General features: G+C 34.8%; 1 protein-coding gene across 1 annotated transcript in view; it reads right to left on the minus strand.

Moving 5' to 3' along the window:
• Window positions 1–20,625, minus strand: part of LOC131485643 (butyrophilin subfamily 1 member A1-like) — a 102,897-nt gene that overhangs the window by 12,007 nt on the left and 70,265 nt on the right. The window contains 1 exon segment of the mRNA XM_058685370.1: window positions 18,293–18,313. Coding sequence (XP_058541353.1) covers window positions 18,293–18,313 — 21 coding nt within the window.

Here is a 20,625-nt window from a genome sequence, read left to right on the forward strand (position 1 = left end):
AAGAAAAAAAGGAAGCCAGCGTTGTGTCCATCATCTCAAAAAGGTAATTTCTAAGAGACTCCAGTGTATCATCAAATATGCACATAACTCCATCATCTACAGTCTCCTTTCTCCAAGAACTAAGTCAGTCCATGTCACTCCATCTGCTGAATGTGTGGATCTCATCATAGGGTATTCCCTAAACAAAGTTCACCCAGATCACATATGGGGACCAAATTTCAAGAGATTGGGACAGGATCAGAGAATCTTTGAGAGGGGACATATCCAGAGTCCAGAATAATCTTCAGTAGCCAATTAGTCTTCATTGCTCATCCTAAGAAGAAATCCTGGTCATTGAAAGACATAATTTTTCTCCAATGCTTAATAAGGGGCATAAACCGAAGACAATACAAACACCAGTTCATATCTTGGACATTGGTATGTAGCACATGAGGAAAAATTTTAAACTTTGAGGGGTCAGAGAAAGTTAGAAAGAATCCTCAAGACATAAGGAAGTTTTGAAAATGCAGAAGTGAAAAAAGTTCTTTAAATGCATTTTACACAAGCTTCCTTTTCTCAATTCCAATGAAAGTGGGATAACAAGTAAAATATACACTGCAAACTAACCAACAAAAAGTGAGAATAGCTAACATTAGTAAAGATTTGGATGGTGGGCCAGGTTGTGCTCTGCATTGAAATGTAGCACGATGTGCTTTTTCATAATTTCTAGTGGGGTTACTGCAGACCTTCCTTTAGTATATTGTCCAGGTATTAACCAGCTTCTATGCTCTGTAGAATCAAAGCAATATTTGCAAATTTCAAAACAATATTTGCAAACTTCAAGGGATTATACACGTAATGATCCAACAGAGCACATGGATACTTGAACAACCTATGACCTAATTAAGACAAAAGGGAAGGAAATGTACAATCCCAAATTCCAAATTGCTATTCATTTCCTTATGTATTTGCTGACATTTTTTTTCCCTCTTAAACCTTTCCTTCAAAAAAAAAAAATGCCTGACAGGGGCGTCTGGGTGGCTCAGTTGGTTGAGCGTCTGACTTCAGCTCAGGTCATGATCTCCTGGTCTGTGAGTTAGAGCCCCACGTTGGGCTCTGTGCAGACAGCTCAGAGCCTGGAGTCTGCTTTGGATTCTGTGTCTCCCTCTTTCTCTGCCCCTCCCCCACTCTTGCTCTGTCTCTCTGTCAAAAATAAATAAGCATTAAAAAATTTTAAAAAATGCCTGACCTTTTGATATTGTGATCAATCTGATAAAAATAGGGAAATAAAGAATGACTTACCATATTCTTCCTGGAATTTACCTTTAAGAAGAAAAACACAAATAATTTGGAGTGTGAAACTAAAAATTCTGACAATTCATTGCTCTGTGAAGGTGGTGCAGCACATTACAGATGGAATTTGGAAACTATATATTTTGTGTGTGTGAGCAAAGTGTTGTGCAGCTGGAGAACAAATAAATATAATTTTCACCCCCATAGAGCTTCTTGACAGAGTTGTGAGAAACTGTACCATGATTCAGAGAGCTCTGAGTCATGACCCTCCAACATCATGAAGGGTGATATTCTCTAGAGAACAATGTGACCTGTTGGGTGAGCATTTACTAGTTCTGAGCTGTCCTTTATTCAAATATCCCCAAAACACATCACTGTAACAAGTATCAGCCACATTCTTTTAAACATTTTCAACCTGCTTGAATCATAATCTCTCTGACACCAGTAATTAAAGATATGAAAACTCATTCAAGGAGAATGAGAGTAAAATATATATCTCCAAAATCATATCTCTATGTTCAGAAAAGTGCTAAACGCTATTATCTTAAACCCTCACTCACCCAGCAAGATTTTTTTTAATTGTAGAATAATCGGCATGATTTACTTTATTAGTTTCCAGTGCACAATGTCATGATCCGGTGTTTATATATTTTATGAAAACTTTAGCAAAATGAGTCTAGTTATTATTTATCACCATACAAAGCTGATACAGTACTTTTTACTATATTCCTTATGGTGTACATAACATACTCATGTTGTATTTATTTTGTAACTGGAAGATGGTATCCTTTCATCCCCTTGACCTGTTTCATCTTGACCTATTTCCCCCACTTAACATACCAGATAAAAACCAACAATTTGTTCTCTATACCAGAAACAGTTTCTGTTTTATTTTGTTTGTTAATTTGTTTTAATTTTTAGATTCTACATGTAAGTGAAAACATATTTTATTTGACTTTCTTCATCTGACTTATTTAACTTAGCATAGTACCATCTAGGTACACCCATGTTGTTTCAGATGTCAACATCTCATTCTTTTTTATGCCTAAGTAATATTCCTTTCTACAGTTACAATATGTACTACATTTTCTTATCCATTCAACTGTAATTGGACATTTATGTTAATTCCATATCCTGGCCATGTAGGTAATGTTGTGATAAACATAAGAGTGCTAATGTCTTTTTGAGTTAATGTTTTCATTTTATTCAGATAAATATCTAATACTGGAATTACTGGATAATATGATAATTCTATTTTTTTTTTTTTTATGAACCTCAAACTGTTTTAAAACATGGCTGCACCAATTTATATTCCCACCAACAATTCCCAGTATTTCCTTTCCACATCATTGCTATTTGTTGTTTCCTTTTTTTCTTTAATAAAGAGGAATAACTTTCCTCTCACACCTTCATTTTATTGTGATATAATTGACATACAACATTGTGTGAATTTAATGTGTACAAAATAATAATTAGCTATAATATACAATGAAAAAAATTATCAAAATAAGTCTATTTAACATCCACAACCTTCCATACTTATAATTTTTTTCTTGTAATTATAACTTTTAAGATCTTGTGATCAGAACTTTTAAGATATACTCTCTTAGCAACTTCCAAATATGCGACATGTGTTGTTAAATATAATCACCATGCTATATGTGACATCCCCAGAACTTATTTATAACTGGAGGTTTATACCTTTTGACCACCTTTATAACATATCAATAAATGAATTCCAATCATAAGTGAATGACTGGGACCTCATGAAGATAAAAAGCTTCTGCACTGCAAAGGAAAAAATCAACAAAACTAAAAGGCAACCAACAGAATGGGAAAACATATTGGCAAATGACACATCGGACAAAGGGCTAGTATGTGAAATCTATAAATAACTCACCAAATTCCACACCTGAAAAATAAGTAATCCAGTGAAGAAATGGTCAGAAGACATGAATAGGCACTTCTCTAAAGAAGACATCCAGATGGCCAACAAGCACATGAAAAGATGCTCAATGTCACTCCTTATCAGGGAAATACAAATCAAAACCACATTCAGATACCACCTCACACCAGTCAGAGTGGCTAAAATGAACAAGTCAGGAGACTATAGATGCTGGAGAGGATGTGAAGTGGGAACCCTCTTGCACTGTTGGTGGGAATGCAAACTGGTGCAGCCACTCTGGAAAACCGTGTGGAGGTTCCTCAAAAAATTAAAAATAGATCTACCCTATGACCATCCAGCAATAGCACTGCTAGGAATTTACCCAAGAGATACAGGAGTGTTGATGAATAGGGGCACTTGTACCCCAATGTTTATAGCAGCACTTTCAACAATAGCCAAATGATGGAAAGAGCCTAAATGTTCACCAACTGATGCATGGATAAAGAAGTTTTGGTTTATATGTACAATGTAATACTATTTGGCAATGAGAAAGAATGAAATCTGGCCATTTGTAGCAACGTAGATGGAACTGGAGAGTGTTATGCTAAGTGAAATAAGTCATACGGAGAAAGGCAGATGCTGTATGTTTTCAGTCTTATGTGGATCCTGAGAAATTTAACAGAAGACCATGGAGGAGGGGAATGAGAAAACAAAAGTTAGAGAGGAAGGGAGGCAACCCATAAAAGACTCTTACAAACTGAGAATAAACTGAGGGTTGATGGGGGATGGGAGGGAAGGGAAAGCAGGTGATGGGCAGTGAGGAGGGCACCTGTTGGGATGTGCACTGGGTGTTGTATGGAAACCAATTTGACAATACATTTAATATTAAATAAATAAATCACAGTGAAGGAATAAATCAATAGAAATAAAAGGCCACCTATAGAATTGGAAGAGTTTTTGCAAATTGACATCTGATAAAGAGTTAATATCTAAATTATATAAAGAACATATATAACTCAACACTCCAGAAATTAATATTCAGTTAAAAATCACACAATATTGAAGTCATTTTTCTAAAGAAGACATACAGGTGACCAACAGATACACAGAAAGATGCTCTACATCAGGGAAATCAGAGAAATACAAATCAAAACTACAATAAGATAACTCCTCACACCAGTCAAAATGGTTATAATTAACAACACAGGAAACAACAGGTGTTGGTAAGGATGAGAAGAAAGGGGAATGCTCTTACACTCTGGTGGTTATGCCAATAGGACCAGCCACTTTGGAAAACTATTTGGGGTTCCTCAAAATGTTAAAAATAGAACTACCTTAAGATCCAGAATTTTTCACTATTAGATATTTACCCAGAGGTTATAAAAATATTTGAAGGTATATATGCACCTCAACGTTTGTAACATCATTAACAATAACCAAAACATTGAATAAACCCAAATATATATCGATTTATCAACTGATGGATAGACTAAGAAGATATGGCAATTATATATGTAATGGAATATTATTCAGCAATAAAAGCAAAGAAATCATGCCAGTCATAATGACACGAATGGAGCTAAGATCAATATGCTAAGCAAAATAAGTCAGTGAGTGAATGACAACATCATATGATTTCACTCATATTTGGAATTTAAGAAATAAAACACCAAATTGAGTGCGAGAGAGGTTGGAACAACAAGAAACAGACACTTACCTATTAAAAACATCTGATGGCTACCAGACTTGAGGTGACTAAGGTGATTAGGTTAAATAGTTGAAGGGGATTAAGGAGTAAACTATTTGTGATGATCACAGAATGTTGAATGTAACTGTTCAATCACTAAATTCCACTCCTGAAACTAAATTTACTCTGTATGTTAACTAAACGTTATTTAAATAAAACTTGGAAAGAAAAGTTTGCTTTAGCTATTCAAAGTTTTTTTGTGGCTCCATAAAAATTTTAGGATTATTTTTTTAGTTCTTTATTAATGGTATTGCTACTTTGATTTGGATTACATTGAATTCCTAGACTGATATGTATTGTGGACACTTAACAACATTAATACTTCCAATCCAAGAGCACTATGTACATTTTTCTATTTATTTGTGTCTTCTTCAATTTCTTTCAACAATGCCTTATATTTCTCAGAGTACAAGTGTTTCACGTCCATGGTTAAACTTGTTTCTAGGTATTTTACACTTTTGATTCAATTTTAAATAATTGCTTTCTTTTATTTATTTATTTATTTATTTATTTATTTTAATTTTTTTTTCAAAGTTTTTTATTTATTTTTGGGACAGAGAGAGACAGAGCATGAACGGGGGAGGGGCAGAGAGAGAGGGAGACACAGAATTGGAAACAGGCTCCAGGCTCTGAGCCATCAGCCCAGAGCCTGACGCGGGGCTCGAACTCACGGACCGCGAGATCGTGACCTGGCTGAAGTCGGACGCTTAACCTACTGGCCACCCAGGCGCCCCAATAATTGCTTTCTTAATTGTTCTGTCAGTTCATTATTAGTGCATGGAAATGAATTTGGATACCATGTTGTAAAAAGGTTTTGAGACTAGATATACTTGTCTTGTTTCTGATCTTAGAGGAAGAGATTTCAGCTTTTCACCATTAAGTGAGTTCTCAAATAAACAACCTAAGCTTACTGCCAAAGGAACTGGAGAAAGGAAAGGACAACCAAAAAAGATACTAGCAATAAATAAATAAATATTAGAGCAGAAATAAGTAAAAAGAGACAAAAATTGAAAATATCAATGAAACCAAGAGCTGCTTTATGAGAAGTTAAAAAACATGGTAAATCGATTGCCAGCTCATTAAAGAAGACATCCAGATGGCTAGTAGACACATAAAAATGGTCAATATCACTTATCATCAGAGAAATATGTATCAAAATCAAAAGGAAATACCATATCACATCTTTCAGAATGGCTAAAATTAACAACTCAGGATACAAGAGATTTTGGTGAGGACACAGAGAAAGGGGAGCACTTTTGCACTGCTGGTAGGAATGAAAACTGGTGCAGCCACACTGGAAAATGGTATGGAAGTTCCTCAGAAAATTAAAAATAGAACAACCCTAAGACCCAACAATTGCACTAGTAGGTATTTATCCAAATAATATAAAAATGCTGATTCAAAGGGGCATATGCACCTCAATGTTTATAGCAGCACTATCAACAATAGCCAAAGTATGGAAAGAGTTCAAATGTCTATTAACAGATGAAAGGATAAACAAGACATGGCAGGAATATTACTCAGTGGTCAAAAAGAATGAAATCTTGTGGTGCCTGGGTGGCTTAGTCAGTTAAGTGTGTGACATTGGCTCAGGTCATGATCTCACTGTTTGTGAGTTCAAGTCCTGTGTCAGGTTCTGTGCTGACGGCTCAGAGCATGGAGCTTGGTTCAGAATCTGTGTCTCTGTATCTCTCTACCCCTCCCCTGTTGGCTCACTCTCTCATAAATAAATAAATAAATAAATAAATAAATAAATAAATAAACAAATATTTAAAAAAAACAAGAATTAAATCTTGCTATTTGCAACAACGTGGATGGAACTAGAGTATATTATGCTAAGTGAAATAAGTCATTGAAAGAAAGAAATATCATATGATTTTACTCATATGTGGAATTTAAGAAACAAAATATGAACATGGAGAAGGGTTAGAAAAATAAGATAAAAACAAGAGGGAGACAGACCATGAACGTCTTAAATATGGAGAACAAACTGAGGGTTCATTGCTGCATGGGTGTTGGGTAGGGGAATGGGCTAAATAGGGAATGGACTGAGTATTCTATGCATGTGAGGAATCATTAAATTCCATTCCTGAAATCCTCATTGCATTATATATTAACAAACTTGGATTTAAATAAAGATATAAATAAAAAAAGAAAAGAAGGAGTGGACACAATAATAAAAAATTAGAAATAAAGGAGAAAAAATAAATGCAAAAGATATACAAAGGATTATAAGACAATATTATTAAAATAATATGCCCAAAATTAGATAACCTGGAAAAAAAACAAATTGTTAGAAAAATACAATCTTCTAAAACTCAATCAGGAAGAAAAAACAAAAAAACAAAATTTGAACAAAACACTCCTTAACAATGAAATTGAATCAGTAATTAAGAACCTTTTAACAACCAGAAGTTCAAGGCTAAATTGTCTCATTTAATTTTCTTTTAATGTTTTTTTTAATTTTTTTTTTATTTTTGAGACAGAGAGAGACAGAGCATCAGCAGGGGAGGGGCAGACACAGAATTCGAACCAGGCTCCAAGCTCCGAGCTGTCAGCACAGAACCCGACACGGGGCTCGAACTCACGGAGCGTGAGATCATGACCCGAGCCAAAGTCCAACGCTTAACCAACTGAGCCACCCAGGCGCCTCACGGGGAAATTCTACCAAACATCTAAGGAAGCATTAATAACTATTCCTCTCAAATTATTCCAAAACAATCAGATAGGAAGGAAAACTTCCAAATTTATTCCATGAGATCTGCATTTCCCTGATACTAAAACCAAAGATATGACAAAAAGAAGAAAATTACAGGCTAATATCACTGTTGAACATACACGAATAACTGCAAAATAAACTATCAGCAAACTAAATTCAACAATACATTAAAAAAAGAGAATCACTAACCATGTTTAAGTAAGATATATTCCAGGAATGCAAGTGTGTTTCCCCGTTCACAAATCAATCACTGTGATAAATGCCATTAATAAGAGAAAGGATAAAAATCATATGGTGATCTCAATAGAAGCACAAAAAATTGTCAAATTAAAATATTCCTCCCTGATTAAAAACTCTCAATGAAGTAGGTTTAGAGAGAAAAAAATGTCAAAATAATAATGGTGATATTAAATATTCAAACTAATATCATACACAATGGTGAAAAACTGAAATCCTTTCCTCTAAGATCAAAAATAAGACAATATATTCAGTCTCACCACATTTATTCAGCATTGTACTAATGAAAGACCTAGCTGCCACAATTAGATTAAAAAAAAAAGGAGGGCCGCCTGGGTGGCGCAGTCGGTTAAGCGTCCGACTTCAGCCAGGTCACGATCTCGCGGTCCGTGAGTTCGAGCCCCGCGTCGGGCTCTGGGCCGATGGCTCGGAGCCTGGAGCCTGTTTCCGATTCTGTGTCTCCCTCTCTCTCTCTGCCCCTCCCCCGTTCATGCTCTGTCTCTCTCTGTCCCAAAAATAAATAAAAAACGTTGAAAAAATTTAAAAAAAAAATAAAATAAAATAAAATAAATAAAAATAAAGGAAATAAAGAAAACAAAAGAAAATTAGTAAAAAAAAAAAAAGACATTCAAATTGAAAATGACACAAATGGAAAAATATGCCATGCTCAATTTTTTGAAGAATTTACATCTTTAAAGTGTTTATCCTACCTAAAGCAATCTACGTTTTACCAATAACACCTTTTTCTTTTTTTTTTCAACGTTTTTTTTTTTTTTCCAATAACACCTTTTAAAAGAACTTGAACACATAATCCTAAAACTTGTGTGTAATCACACACACGCACACGCACACACGCACACGCGCACGCACACACACACACACACACCTTAAAAACTAAAGAAATCTTGATGAAAAAGAAAAGTTGGTGGATTCACAATTGTATTTTAATGACAGTCCACAAACTGCAGTAATCAAGGCCGTATAATACTGACACAAAAACAGACACATAGATCAATGGAATAGGATAAAGAGCACAGAATTAATTCCATATTTATGTAGTCAATCTATGAGAAAGGAGGCAGGAATACATCATGAAAAAACAAGGCTTTTCAATAAATAGTGTTGAGAATACTGGAGAGATACATGCAAAAGAATGAAACTGGACAACTTTCACCATACACAAAAATACAATAAACTTTATATTGATTGAAGACCCAATTTTGATACCAGAAATCATAAATCTTTTAAAAATAAACAGAAGCAAGGAATGCAAAAATAATATAAAAACAGGGAGAGGGACACAACATAAAAGACTCTTAAATATGGGAAACAAACAGAGGGTTACTGGAGGGGTTCTGGGAGGGGGGATGAGCTGAATAGGTAAGAGGAATTAAGAAATCTACTCGAAATCATTGTTGAACTAATGCTGACTAATTTTGATATAAATTAAAAAAATAAAATAAAAACATTAAAAAATGAAAACACACACACATAGACACAAAATAAAAAAATAAAATAAAAATAAACAGAGACAGTAATCTTGTGGACATTATCTTTAGCATCCTGTTTATAAATGGGTTGCCTCAGGCAAGGGAAACAAAAACAAAAATAAGCTATTGGGACAGCACTAACATATGAAACTTTCAACAGAAAATGAAACCATCAACAAAATCCAAAGAGAGAAGGTATTTGCAAATAATCTATCCAAGAAGAGCTTAATATCCAAATGTGTAAAGAATTTATACAACACTAGTAAAACCAAAACAATCTGATTAAAAAATGGGCAGAGGACCTGAGTAGACAGTTTCCAAAAAAAACCACATTGTCAACATACATGTGGAAATATGGTCAGCATCAGTAATCATAAACAAATTGCAAATCGAAAACACAATGTGATATCACCTTACACCTGTCAGAATGGCTAGTTTCAAAAAGACAAGAAATAACACATGGTGACAAGGGTGTAGAGTGAAGGGAACCTTCATGCACTGTTGGTAGGAATGTAAATTGGTGGAACCATTGAAGATGAAGATTCTGCAAAAAATTAAAAATAGAAACACTATATGATCCATAAATCAATTACTAGTATTTACCTCCCAAAACGAAAACAGTATTTTTTAAAAAAATTTGTTTCAAGTCTTTATTTAAATTCCAGTTAGTGGAATTTAAATTTCAGGGGTAGAATTTAGTAATTCATCACTTATATACACCCATTGCTCACCAGTGCCCTCCTTAATACCCATCACTCAGTGAAATGGTCTGCCTGCCCACCTCCTCTCCAGCAACCCTCAGTTTCTTTTCTGCTTAAGAGTCTTTTTTATGGTTTTCCCCACTCTTTCTCTCCATGTTCATTTGTTTTATTTCTTAAATTCCACGAGTGAAATCATATGGTATTTGTCTTTTGCTGACTTATTTTAGCTTGTATAATGATCTCTAGCTACATCTGTGATTTTCCAAATGGTAAGATTTTGTTTTGTTTTATTGTCGAGTGATATTCCATTTTTTTTTATATTTCACATCTTCATTACCTATTTATCAGTCAATGGGAATTTCAGCTCTTTGTGTAATCTGGTTATTGTAAATAATGCTTGTGTACACATCAGGTGCATGTTCTCCTTCAAATCAGTATTTTTGTATCCTTTGGGTAAATAGCTAGTAAGTTTTTGAGGAACTTCCATATTGCTTTCCAGAGTGGTTGCACCAGTTTGCATTCCCACCAAGTGTGTAAGAGGATTCCCCTTTTTCTGCATCCTTGCCAACATCTGTAGTTTCCTGTGTTGTTAACTTTAGCCATTCTGACTGGTGTGAGGTGATATCTCAATGCAGTTTTGAAATTTATTTCCCTCTTGATGAGTGATGTTGACCATCTTTTTATGTGTGTATTAGCTTTCTATATGTGTGTTTGGAAAAAAATGTATATTCATGTTGTTTGTCCATTTATTTTATTTTAATTTTGATTTAAAAAATAATATTTTATTTATTTTTGAGACAGAGAGAGACAGAGCATGAACAGGGGAGAGGCAGAGACAGAGGGAGACACAGAATCTGAAGCAGGCTCCAGGCTCTGAACTTTCATCACAGAGCCCAACGCAGGGCTTGAACCCACAAACCGTGAGACCATGACCTGAGCCCAAGTTGGATGCTTAATCAACTAAGCCACCCAGGCATCCCTCATTTGTCCATTTTTTAACTGAATTATTTGTTTTTGGTTATTGATTCTGATGTTATTTATCAATTTTGGATGCTAACCCTTTACTAGTTATGTTAGTGGAAAATATTTTCTCCCATTCCGAAGATTGTCTTTTAGTTTTGTTGATTGTTTCCTTCAGTGTACTGGAGATTTTATCTTGATCAAGTTCCAACAGTTTGTTTGTGACTTTGTTCCTCCTGCCTTTGGAGAGACATCTAATAAGAAGTTGCTATGGACGAAAGAGGTTACTGCCTGTGCTCACCTCTAGGATTTTAATTATTTCCTCTCTAACACTTATGTCTTTCATTCATTTTGAATTTACAAAGTGGTAAAGCAAAGTATAGCAAAGTGGTCCAGTTTCCTTCTTTTGTCTCTTGCTTTCCAGTTTTCCCAACACCATTTGTACAAGAGACTATATTTTTTGCATTGGATATTCTTTCCTGCTTTGTCAAAGATGAGTTGGTCATATAATTTTGGGTCCATTTCCAGTTTTTCTATACTTTTCTATTGATCTATGTGTCTGTTTTTATTCCAGTACCATGGTGTCTTGATCACTACAGCTTTGCAATGTAACTTGACATCTGGAATTGTGATGTCTCCAGCTTTTCTTTTCATTTTCAAGATTATATTTGCTATTCCAAGTCTTTTGTAATCCCCCCAAATTTAGAAATGTTTGTTCCATCTCCCTGAAAAATGCTAGTGGTATTTTGATAGGATTTGCATTGCATGTGGCAATTGCTTTGGGTACTATACACATTTTGACCATATATCTTTTTTTTTTTTTTTTTCAATTTATGAGCATGGAATGTTTTTCTATTTTTCAATGTGTCATCTTCAGGTTCTTTAATAAGTATTTTATAGTTTTCAGAGTGCAAATCTTTTGCCTCTTTGGTTAGTTCTACTCCTACATATATTTTGTTTTTTAGTGCAGTTGTAAATGGGATTGATTCCTTGATTTCTCTTTCTGTTGCTTCATCATTGGTGTATAGAAATGCAACCAATTTCTCTATATTCATTTTATATCCTGGGACTATGCCTCTTGTCCTAGATATTTGTTTGTTGGGAGATTTTTTATTAACAATTCAATTACTTTGTTGGCCATTGCTCTGTTGAAGTTTACTATTTCTTTCTGTTTAAGTTTTGATTGTTTATATTTTTCTAGGAATTTATCCATTTCTTTCAAATTGCCCAGTTTGTTGGCATATAATTTTTCATAGCATTCTAATTGTTTATTTTTCTGTAGTGTTGGTTGTGGTCTCTCCTCTTTTATTTGTGATTTCATTTAATGGGGTTCTTTCTCTGTATTTTTCATAAGTCTGGGTAGGAGTTTATCTTTTTTTTTTTTTTACAATTTTTTCAACCACTCCTTTTTCCATTCATCTGACCTACTGTTTTTGTTGTTGTTGTTTCTCTATCATTTATTTCTCTTCTAATCCTTATTATTTCCCTTGTTCTGCTGGCTTTAACTTTTTTTTTCTTTTTCTACCTTCTTCAGGTGTAACATTAGTTTGCATATTTGAGATTTTTCTTGCTTCTTGAGGCAGACCTCTACTATTCTACACTTCTGCCTTATGTCTAATTTTGCTGCATACCACAGGCTTTGGACCACTGTGTTTTCATCATCATTAGTTTCCATTGCTTCTTTGATTTCCTGTTTGACCCATACATTTATTAGTGGGATGTCCCGTTAACCTTCATGTATCTGTGGTATTTCCAACATTTTCTTGTAGTTAACTTCAAATTTCATAACGCTGGTCAGAAATTATGCATGTTCTGATCTAAAACTTTTTGTACTTGTTGAAGCCTGATTTGTGACTTTGTATGTGATTCATTCTGGAGAATGTCCCATGCATACTTAAAAAGAATGCTTTTCTGCTGGTTTAGGATGAAATGTTCTGAATATATCTTTTAAGTCCATCTGATCCATTGTGTCATTCATAGTCTTTGCTTCTTTGTTGATTTTCTGCTCTGATGATCTGTCCATTGTTGTAAGTGGGGTATTAAATTCTCCTACTATTATTGTATTATCATTAATGAGTGCCTTTATGTTTGTTATTAATTGTTTTTTATATTTAGGTTCTCGATGTTGGGGGCATAAATATTTATTATTGTTAGATCTTCTTGTTGGATAATCTTCTTTATTATGATATAATGCTTTCTTCATCTCATGTTATAGTCTTTGGTTTAAAACGTATTATAACTGATATAAAAATTGCTATTCCAGCTTTCTTTTGACATCTATTGGCATGGTGAATATTTCTGTGTACCTTCACTTTTTTTTTTCTTCTTGTTTTTAAATGTTTTATGTTATTAGAGACAGAGACAGACAGATTGTGAGCAGAGAAGGAGCATAGAGAGAGGGAGACACAGAATCAAAGCAGGCTTCAGGCTCGGAGATATCAGCACAAAGCCCGATGTGGAGCTTGAACCCACAAATACGAGAGCATAATCTGAGCCAAAATTGGACATTCAACTGACTGAGCCACCCAGGCACTCCCCACATCCCTTCACTTTCAATCTACTATTGTCATGAGATCTAAAATGAGTCTCTAGTAGGCAGCATAAGTGTCTTTTTTTAAAAATACATTTTGACACACTATTTCTTTTGATTGGAAATAGCAGTTTATTTCAGAGTATTTTAATTGATAAGCATGAATTATTTATAGTTATGAGCTTAGTGTTTGTTTTGTCATTGTTTCTGGAGATTGTGCCTGTTCCTTTCTTGTGCTTTTCCCACTGGAATAGTCCCCTTTAATAACACTTCCAGGGCTGCTTTAGTGGACAAGAACTCCTTTAGTTTTTGTTGTTGTTGTTGTTGTTTTTTCTTATTTATTTATTTATTTATTTATTTTTGTCTGGTAAAATCTTTATCTCTCCTTCTATTCTGAATGATAACCTTGCTGGATGGTGTAATATTGGCTGCAGATTTTTCCCATTCAACACCTCACATATATTATGGAATCCTTTTTGGCTTGTCAAGATTCTGTGGAAAGGACTGCTACTAACCTTATTCATCTTCCCTTGTGAATTAGGGACTTCTTTTGTCTTGCTGCTTTTTGTATTTTTTATCTCTCCATTTTGAATATTTAGATGTAATATGTCTTGGTATTCCCCTGTTTTGTTGATTTTGATGGGAGCTCTCTGTGTGTCCTGGATTTGGAAATCTCTTTCCTTCACCAGATTCAGGAAGTCTTCATATATAATTTCCTTAAAGAAAACCTGCCCCCTTTTCTTTCTCTTCTCCTGGGACTTCTATGATACTGATATTTTTACATTTCATGGAATCACTGAGTTCCCTAAGTCTACTTTCATGATCTAAGATTTTTCATTCTCTTTTTTGATCAACTTCCTTATTTTACATAAATCTATTGTCTATGTCACTTATTCATTCCTCTGTTTCTTCCATTCTTGTAGCACTGAATCCCATCAGTTTTGAATGGTGGTTATTGCGCTTTTCATTTCAGACTGATTCGTTTTAAGCAATTTTATCTCTGGGGTAATGGAATCCCTGGTGTCTTGTATGCTTTTCTCAAGCATAGGTAGTATTCTTATAATTGTTGCTTGATTTTCTGAATCAGACATGTTACTCATATCTGTTTTAGGTAGATTATTGCCCATGACCTTTCCGTGTTCTTTTTTTGGGATGAATTGCTCTGTCTTGGTAATTTGTCTAAGTCTGTCTTCTTCTGTGTTTTGTAAGCTTGTTATGTTTCATTCTCCTGAGTGTAATGGATTTATGAAGAACAGTTCATATTATATCCAGAGACTTGTGCTTCAGGATATGTCTGTGGTGTGTGCTGCAGACACTCTCTTGCTATGTTATGGATGCTGTATCCTTTAGAAGAGTCCGCTCGAGTTTCTCCTTGCCTCCTATGGGGAGTGTATGGGCCATGGCCAGAGAGTAGTGAATTTTAAATAGGCTGTGCTCTAGTCTGCTTGTTAATAAAGACCTGATTCTATTCCAAGTATACTTGAAGCTTTGCAGAAGTCTATGATTGGCAGAGGTTATGCATGTGTCTTCTGAGGAGGAGGCCTGCTGTGCAAGTCCTTTGGTACACTTGCCAGAGAAAAGCAGTATCAGCAGAGTGCAGGGCAGCTGGTTGCGTGTAAGGAATTGACACAGCCAGTGTTAGCTCTGTGCTGTTTACTGAAGTTAGCTTATGCTGATGTACAGGGGAGGGGGGAAATTACACCTACAGTTCCTTTGTCCCACAGACCGGGCAGTTTGTGCTCACTGCTCTCAGGGAAGCCCACACAGAAGAGCAGATGATTTCTCTTTTTGTGTCACAGGTATTTTTCAGATTGTTGCTTTTACTCTGTCCGTGCCTGATTTTCTTGCCTGCCTTGAGAAGCAGAGTGTACTTTGTGTTCTATTCCAGGCAAGCTCCTGAATTTTAAAGTTCCAAACAGTATGGTGGTGGGGACAAGTGCTGGAATTCTAGGGGAGGGTCTCACTGCACTAAGGTTGATGCAGATTTGACCCAGAAGGGTGGTCTCAACAAATTGCAGGTATGTGGGTTTGGAGCAAAGTGCACTGAAGAGTCAGTGTCCAGGTTAACCGCCTTCAGAATTTTTCTCTGAGTCTGGGCTGAGGAGTGGGGGAGGGAAATGGCACCCAAAGGCTCTTTTGTCCCTGAGTACACAATGCCATTTTGTTCAGATGCACTCCAAAAAGGGGTAATAACTGTGTCCCCAAGTATGTTTCAGGTGATATGCAGATTATGCCATCTGCCTCTAAGTTACCTGCCTGCTTTCTTCACAGGAGCACTGCAATGCCCCCAGGATTCTAAACTAGCCAGGCCAGGGACATTTAAAACTCCAACTTTTGCACCCTGCTGGTTACATACTCATCAAAATCAGCCTCTTATTTTCCCAGTCAATGGCTTTGGAGATGTTTTTTGTATGTGATTCCCTGTGCACTCCTCTCTCTACCCTGTCTCCACAAACTGGGTGGTTTCTGTTCCAAAATACCAGTGATTGGTTTCTCTCCAAAGCACCTCTCTACACCACATACCTACTGCACTGTGGCCTCTTCTCTCCCTCTAGTATGGCAATTTGTTCTGTCAGTCCTCAGATCGATATGTTGGCTATTCAAAATGATTTGATATTTATCTAGCTGTGTTTAAGGAACATGATAAGCTTAGGATCCTCCTAATACTTGACCATCTCAGCTCTTCCCCTTAAAATACTAATTCTAAGAGATATATACAGCTCTACATTTATTGCAGAATTAATATGATAACCAAGGTATGGAGGCAAATCAAGTGCTAATTGAAAAATAAAATTTAAAAAATGTGAAATATATATAAATATATAATGTTACTTATATTTTAATAACACTTTAAATATTTATTTTTCAGAGACAGAGAGAGACAGAGTGCAAGTGGGAGAGGGGCAGAGAGAGATGGAGACAGAATGTGAAGCAAGCTCCAGGCTCTGAGCTGTCAGCACAGAGCTTTTAGAGGGACTCAAACCCACAAACTGAGATCATGACCTAAAGTGAAATCAAATGTTTAACAAACTGAGTCACCCAGGCACCCTATAATGTTACTTATCTTTAAGAAATAAGATCCTGCTATTTTCCTGAACATGCATGTTTCTAGAGGGTATTATGATAAGTGAAATAGGTCAGACAGACCTACACCATATGATTTTACTTATATGTGGAATCCAAAAACAAACAAACAAACAAACAAACAAAAACAGTGAATCAAACAAAAGGTGAACTCTTAAATACAGAGAACATATTGCTGTTGCTAGAGAAGAGGTGGTTGTGAAGATGGACAAAATAAAGGGGATTAAGAATTCAAACTTCTACTTCTACTAAGATAAGTAAGCCAAAGATGAAAAGTACAACATAAGGAATACAGTCAGTAATACTGTAATAATGTATGTGACAGATGGTGATTACATTATTCGTGGTGAACATTGAGTAATGTATAGAATGGTCAAATAAATGTGCTGCATATCTGAACAAATTAAACTGTGTATGTTAGCTTTGATTAAAAAAGATACATTACAAAACCCCAGAATTTGCTTTCTAATCTTGAAAAATTTCTCCAGAGAATTCACTGAAACTTTTTCTGTGTCTACAAAGTGATACTAGCCCAAGACTACTGTGTGTAAGAGTAAGCCCATAATTCACACTTCAAAATTTCTGCAACAGGGCACTACTTGTTGTCTCCACTCTCTGACTTCCCCAGGGTTGCATTATCTTTTCAGCTCCAAGTGCCCTGTCTCCCAAAGAATCTAGACTCATTCTGCTAGGCAATGTCCTAGGGATAGGAGCAAGAATAAAGGTCAATATCTAAATCTTAAAGCATTGCATTCATTGTACCTAAGTGCAGGTAGTGCATCTATCCCAGTCTAAAGCATCCAAGGGAGTAAAACTTGAGTTTTCAAAAGGGCTCTGGTCTTTCTTAATGACTTAATATTTTTTAGTACTTACTAATTGTTTTTTCATACATATTGTGATTTCTTAAAGCAGAAGAATACTACTTACCTTCGAAAGAAGTCTTGGTCTACTCTGATATCTTACCTCTTTCTTAAATTACAATAGCAAAGGATAAATGACATTAAGTTCCATGCAGCCTGGGAGCTGTGTCTTTTTCCTCCATTTGATCTGTTTCTTGTGCATTTAATCCAACAAGTAATCATAAATAAAACCTAAATTCTAATGTTTAATGGTTCTTAATATTTTTGTAAATCAAGTAAATTTTTATACAACCACATTCTTCATAGTGTGGCTGACTCCTGGCTCCACAACATCAGCATTTCTAATCTGGGACCTTGTTAGAAATGCCAATACTTGAATCCAACCCAGAAATATTGAATCAAAAATGTTGGGGGTGTCTCAGAGATTTGTTCTCTCCATGAGATTCTGATAGATGCTTGGGCTTGAGAACATTTGCTCTATCTGGTTCCTAGAAATAACTTGATGAACAGAATGGTGTAGTGTTTCTGCCTTAGATCTCTGAAACTGACAAAACACAGATACTCTTCAGGGATGTGATTAGAAAAATGCTTATATATAATAAACTGTTCACTAGCTTTTACTTCAGTTCTCACCCTGGTCTTTCTTTTTCAATATGGATAAGATTAGTTCTGTGGGAACTTTCCATGCATACACAATCCTGCAAACTTTTCTTTTGGATCCATGGTTGTCAGGCACAGCTTGAATCTGTGACCTTTTCCTTTAAATGGAAACGTAAGCTTCTCTGAGAAAGAAGTAAACCAACTCACCATGCTTCTTCTTGAGTGAACCTAAAAGGGGGTAAAAAAAAAAAGGAATAGCAGACAAAAATGAATTTATTAGTCAGGACACACCAAGGGTTGAGCTTCTCTTTCGGCTCACAAGAGGATAATTATAAACACACAGTCTGACCTTCTAATCATTATCCAGTGTATAATCTGTGGCATTAGTTACATTCCGTTGCTGTGCAATCATTACCACTGTTTCCAAAATACCTCTTATCACCCCAAGCAGAATATCTATAACTATTAAGCAGTAATTTCCCACTGTCTCCAACCTCCAACTCCCTTTGACTCTAATCTTGGTTCTGTTTCTATAAAATTTGATTAGTCTACCTATTTAGTATCAGTTAATCATGCAACATTTCCCTTTTGTGTCAGGCTTATTTTATTTGGTATAATGTTTTCAAGGTTCATTCATGTTGGACCACACACCGCAATATAATTTTCTGTTATGAAAGATGAATAATATTTCACTCTTGTTATGTACCATAGTTAATTTATCCATTCATGTGATGATGAACATCTGTGTTGTTTCCACATTTTGGCTACTGTGAGTAATGCTGAAATGAACACTGACATAAAGTAACTCTTCAGCTCCCTGTGTTTATTTGGAGTATATACATAGGAATGGAATTGCTTGATCATATGGTAATTATTTTTATAGCTTTTTGAGGAACTGCCAAATGGTTTCCACACTGGCTTCACCATTTGAAATTCCCACCAGCAATGTCAAAGGATTCCAGTTTCTCCATATTCTTACCAACACGTGTTATTTTCACTCTCCCCCCTAAAATGTGTGAAGTGGTATCTCATTGTCGTTTTGGTTTTCATTTCCCTAATGATTAATACTGTTGAACATCTTTTCATGTACTTATTTGTCATTTATATATCTTCTTTAAAAATACATATATTCAAATATTTTACCTATTTTCAAGTTGGGTTGTTTGTTGAACATTTAAAGCTCTTTTATATTCTTTAAGTGCTCTTGATATAAAACCCTTATTTTTTATGTTTTGCAAATATTTTCTCCCTTTCTGTAGTTTCTAAGTCTCTTGATTATGACCTTTGATGTAAAAATAGTTTCAAACGTCAACGTAGTTCTGGGCACTTAGATGGCTCAGTCTGTGGAGTGTTGCCACTCAATCTCGTGGTTGTAAGCTCAAGCCCCATGTTAGGTATAGATATTCATTAGAAATAAAATCTTCAAATAAATAAATAAATTTAAAAAGTCATTGAAGTTCAATTTATGAGTTTGTTTTTTTTCTTTGTTGCTTGTGCTTTTGGTATCCAATTTAAGAGGGTCATTAAAATTTCCCCATATTATTTATTGTTTTTTTAAGCACTTTTATATATATTTCATTGATATAGTTTGAGTTAATTTTTCTATATGGTATGAGACCGGGGTCCAAATTCATTATTTTGATTGTGGAAATCTAGTTGTTCCAGAAACATTGTTAAACTATTCTTTACCCATAGAATGGACTTTTTTCAATTTCTTTACATTTTATAAGTCTGTTGTGATTTTACAGCTTATTTTGAGTCAGTTTAGGTAATTATTGTGTTTTTAGAAACTTGTTCCCTATATATGTTGGTTTTCCAATTTTTTGTCATGCAGTTATTTACAATATTCTCATAGTAACTTTGATTTCTTCAATGTCACGAATATTGTCCCCCTTTCATTTATGATTTACATTATTTGTGTCTCTTTCTTCTTTTTTCTTCTCAGTATAGATAAATGTTTCAAAATGATTTTATCTTTAATGTGACAATTTTCAAAATTATTATTTTTCTATTCTTTATTGCTTCCTTTATTCTCTTAGCTTTTCATTTTGTTTGCTCTTTTTATTATTTTCTTATATTCCTACAGGTATAAATTTATTTGTCTGAGGTCTTCTTTTTTAACATTGTCGTTTACAACTATAAATTTCTCTACAGCCACTATTTTCTTGCATCCCGTAAACTTTGTTATGTTGTGTTCTTTTTCATTTTCATTTATCTATATTTTCTAATTTCTATCATAATTTTATTCAATTGTTTGTTGTTTGGTTTATACATATTTCTAAATTTTGCTATTGATGTTTAAAAAGTTATCAAATCATATGGCTTCAAACTTTCAAAATGATATTGGATTAAGACTTGTTTGAGACCTAACATATAGATTAGCCTGGACAAGTTTTCATATGTCCTTGAAAAAAATGTTGATTCTATCATTGTTGGTGAAGACTTTGATATATGTCTGTTGGGTCTAATTATTGGACACTGTTCTTCAAGTGCTCTATTTCATTATTTATATAGTGTCTATATATCCCATCTATTATTGA

Source organism: Neofelis nebulosa, chromosome 1 (assembly GCF_028018385.1).
Source record: "Neofelis nebulosa isolate mNeoNeb1 chromosome 1, mNeoNeb1.pri, whole genome shotgun sequence".
Taxonomy (NCBI): Eukaryota; Metazoa; Chordata; class Mammalia; order Carnivora; family Felidae; genus Neofelis; species Neofelis nebulosa.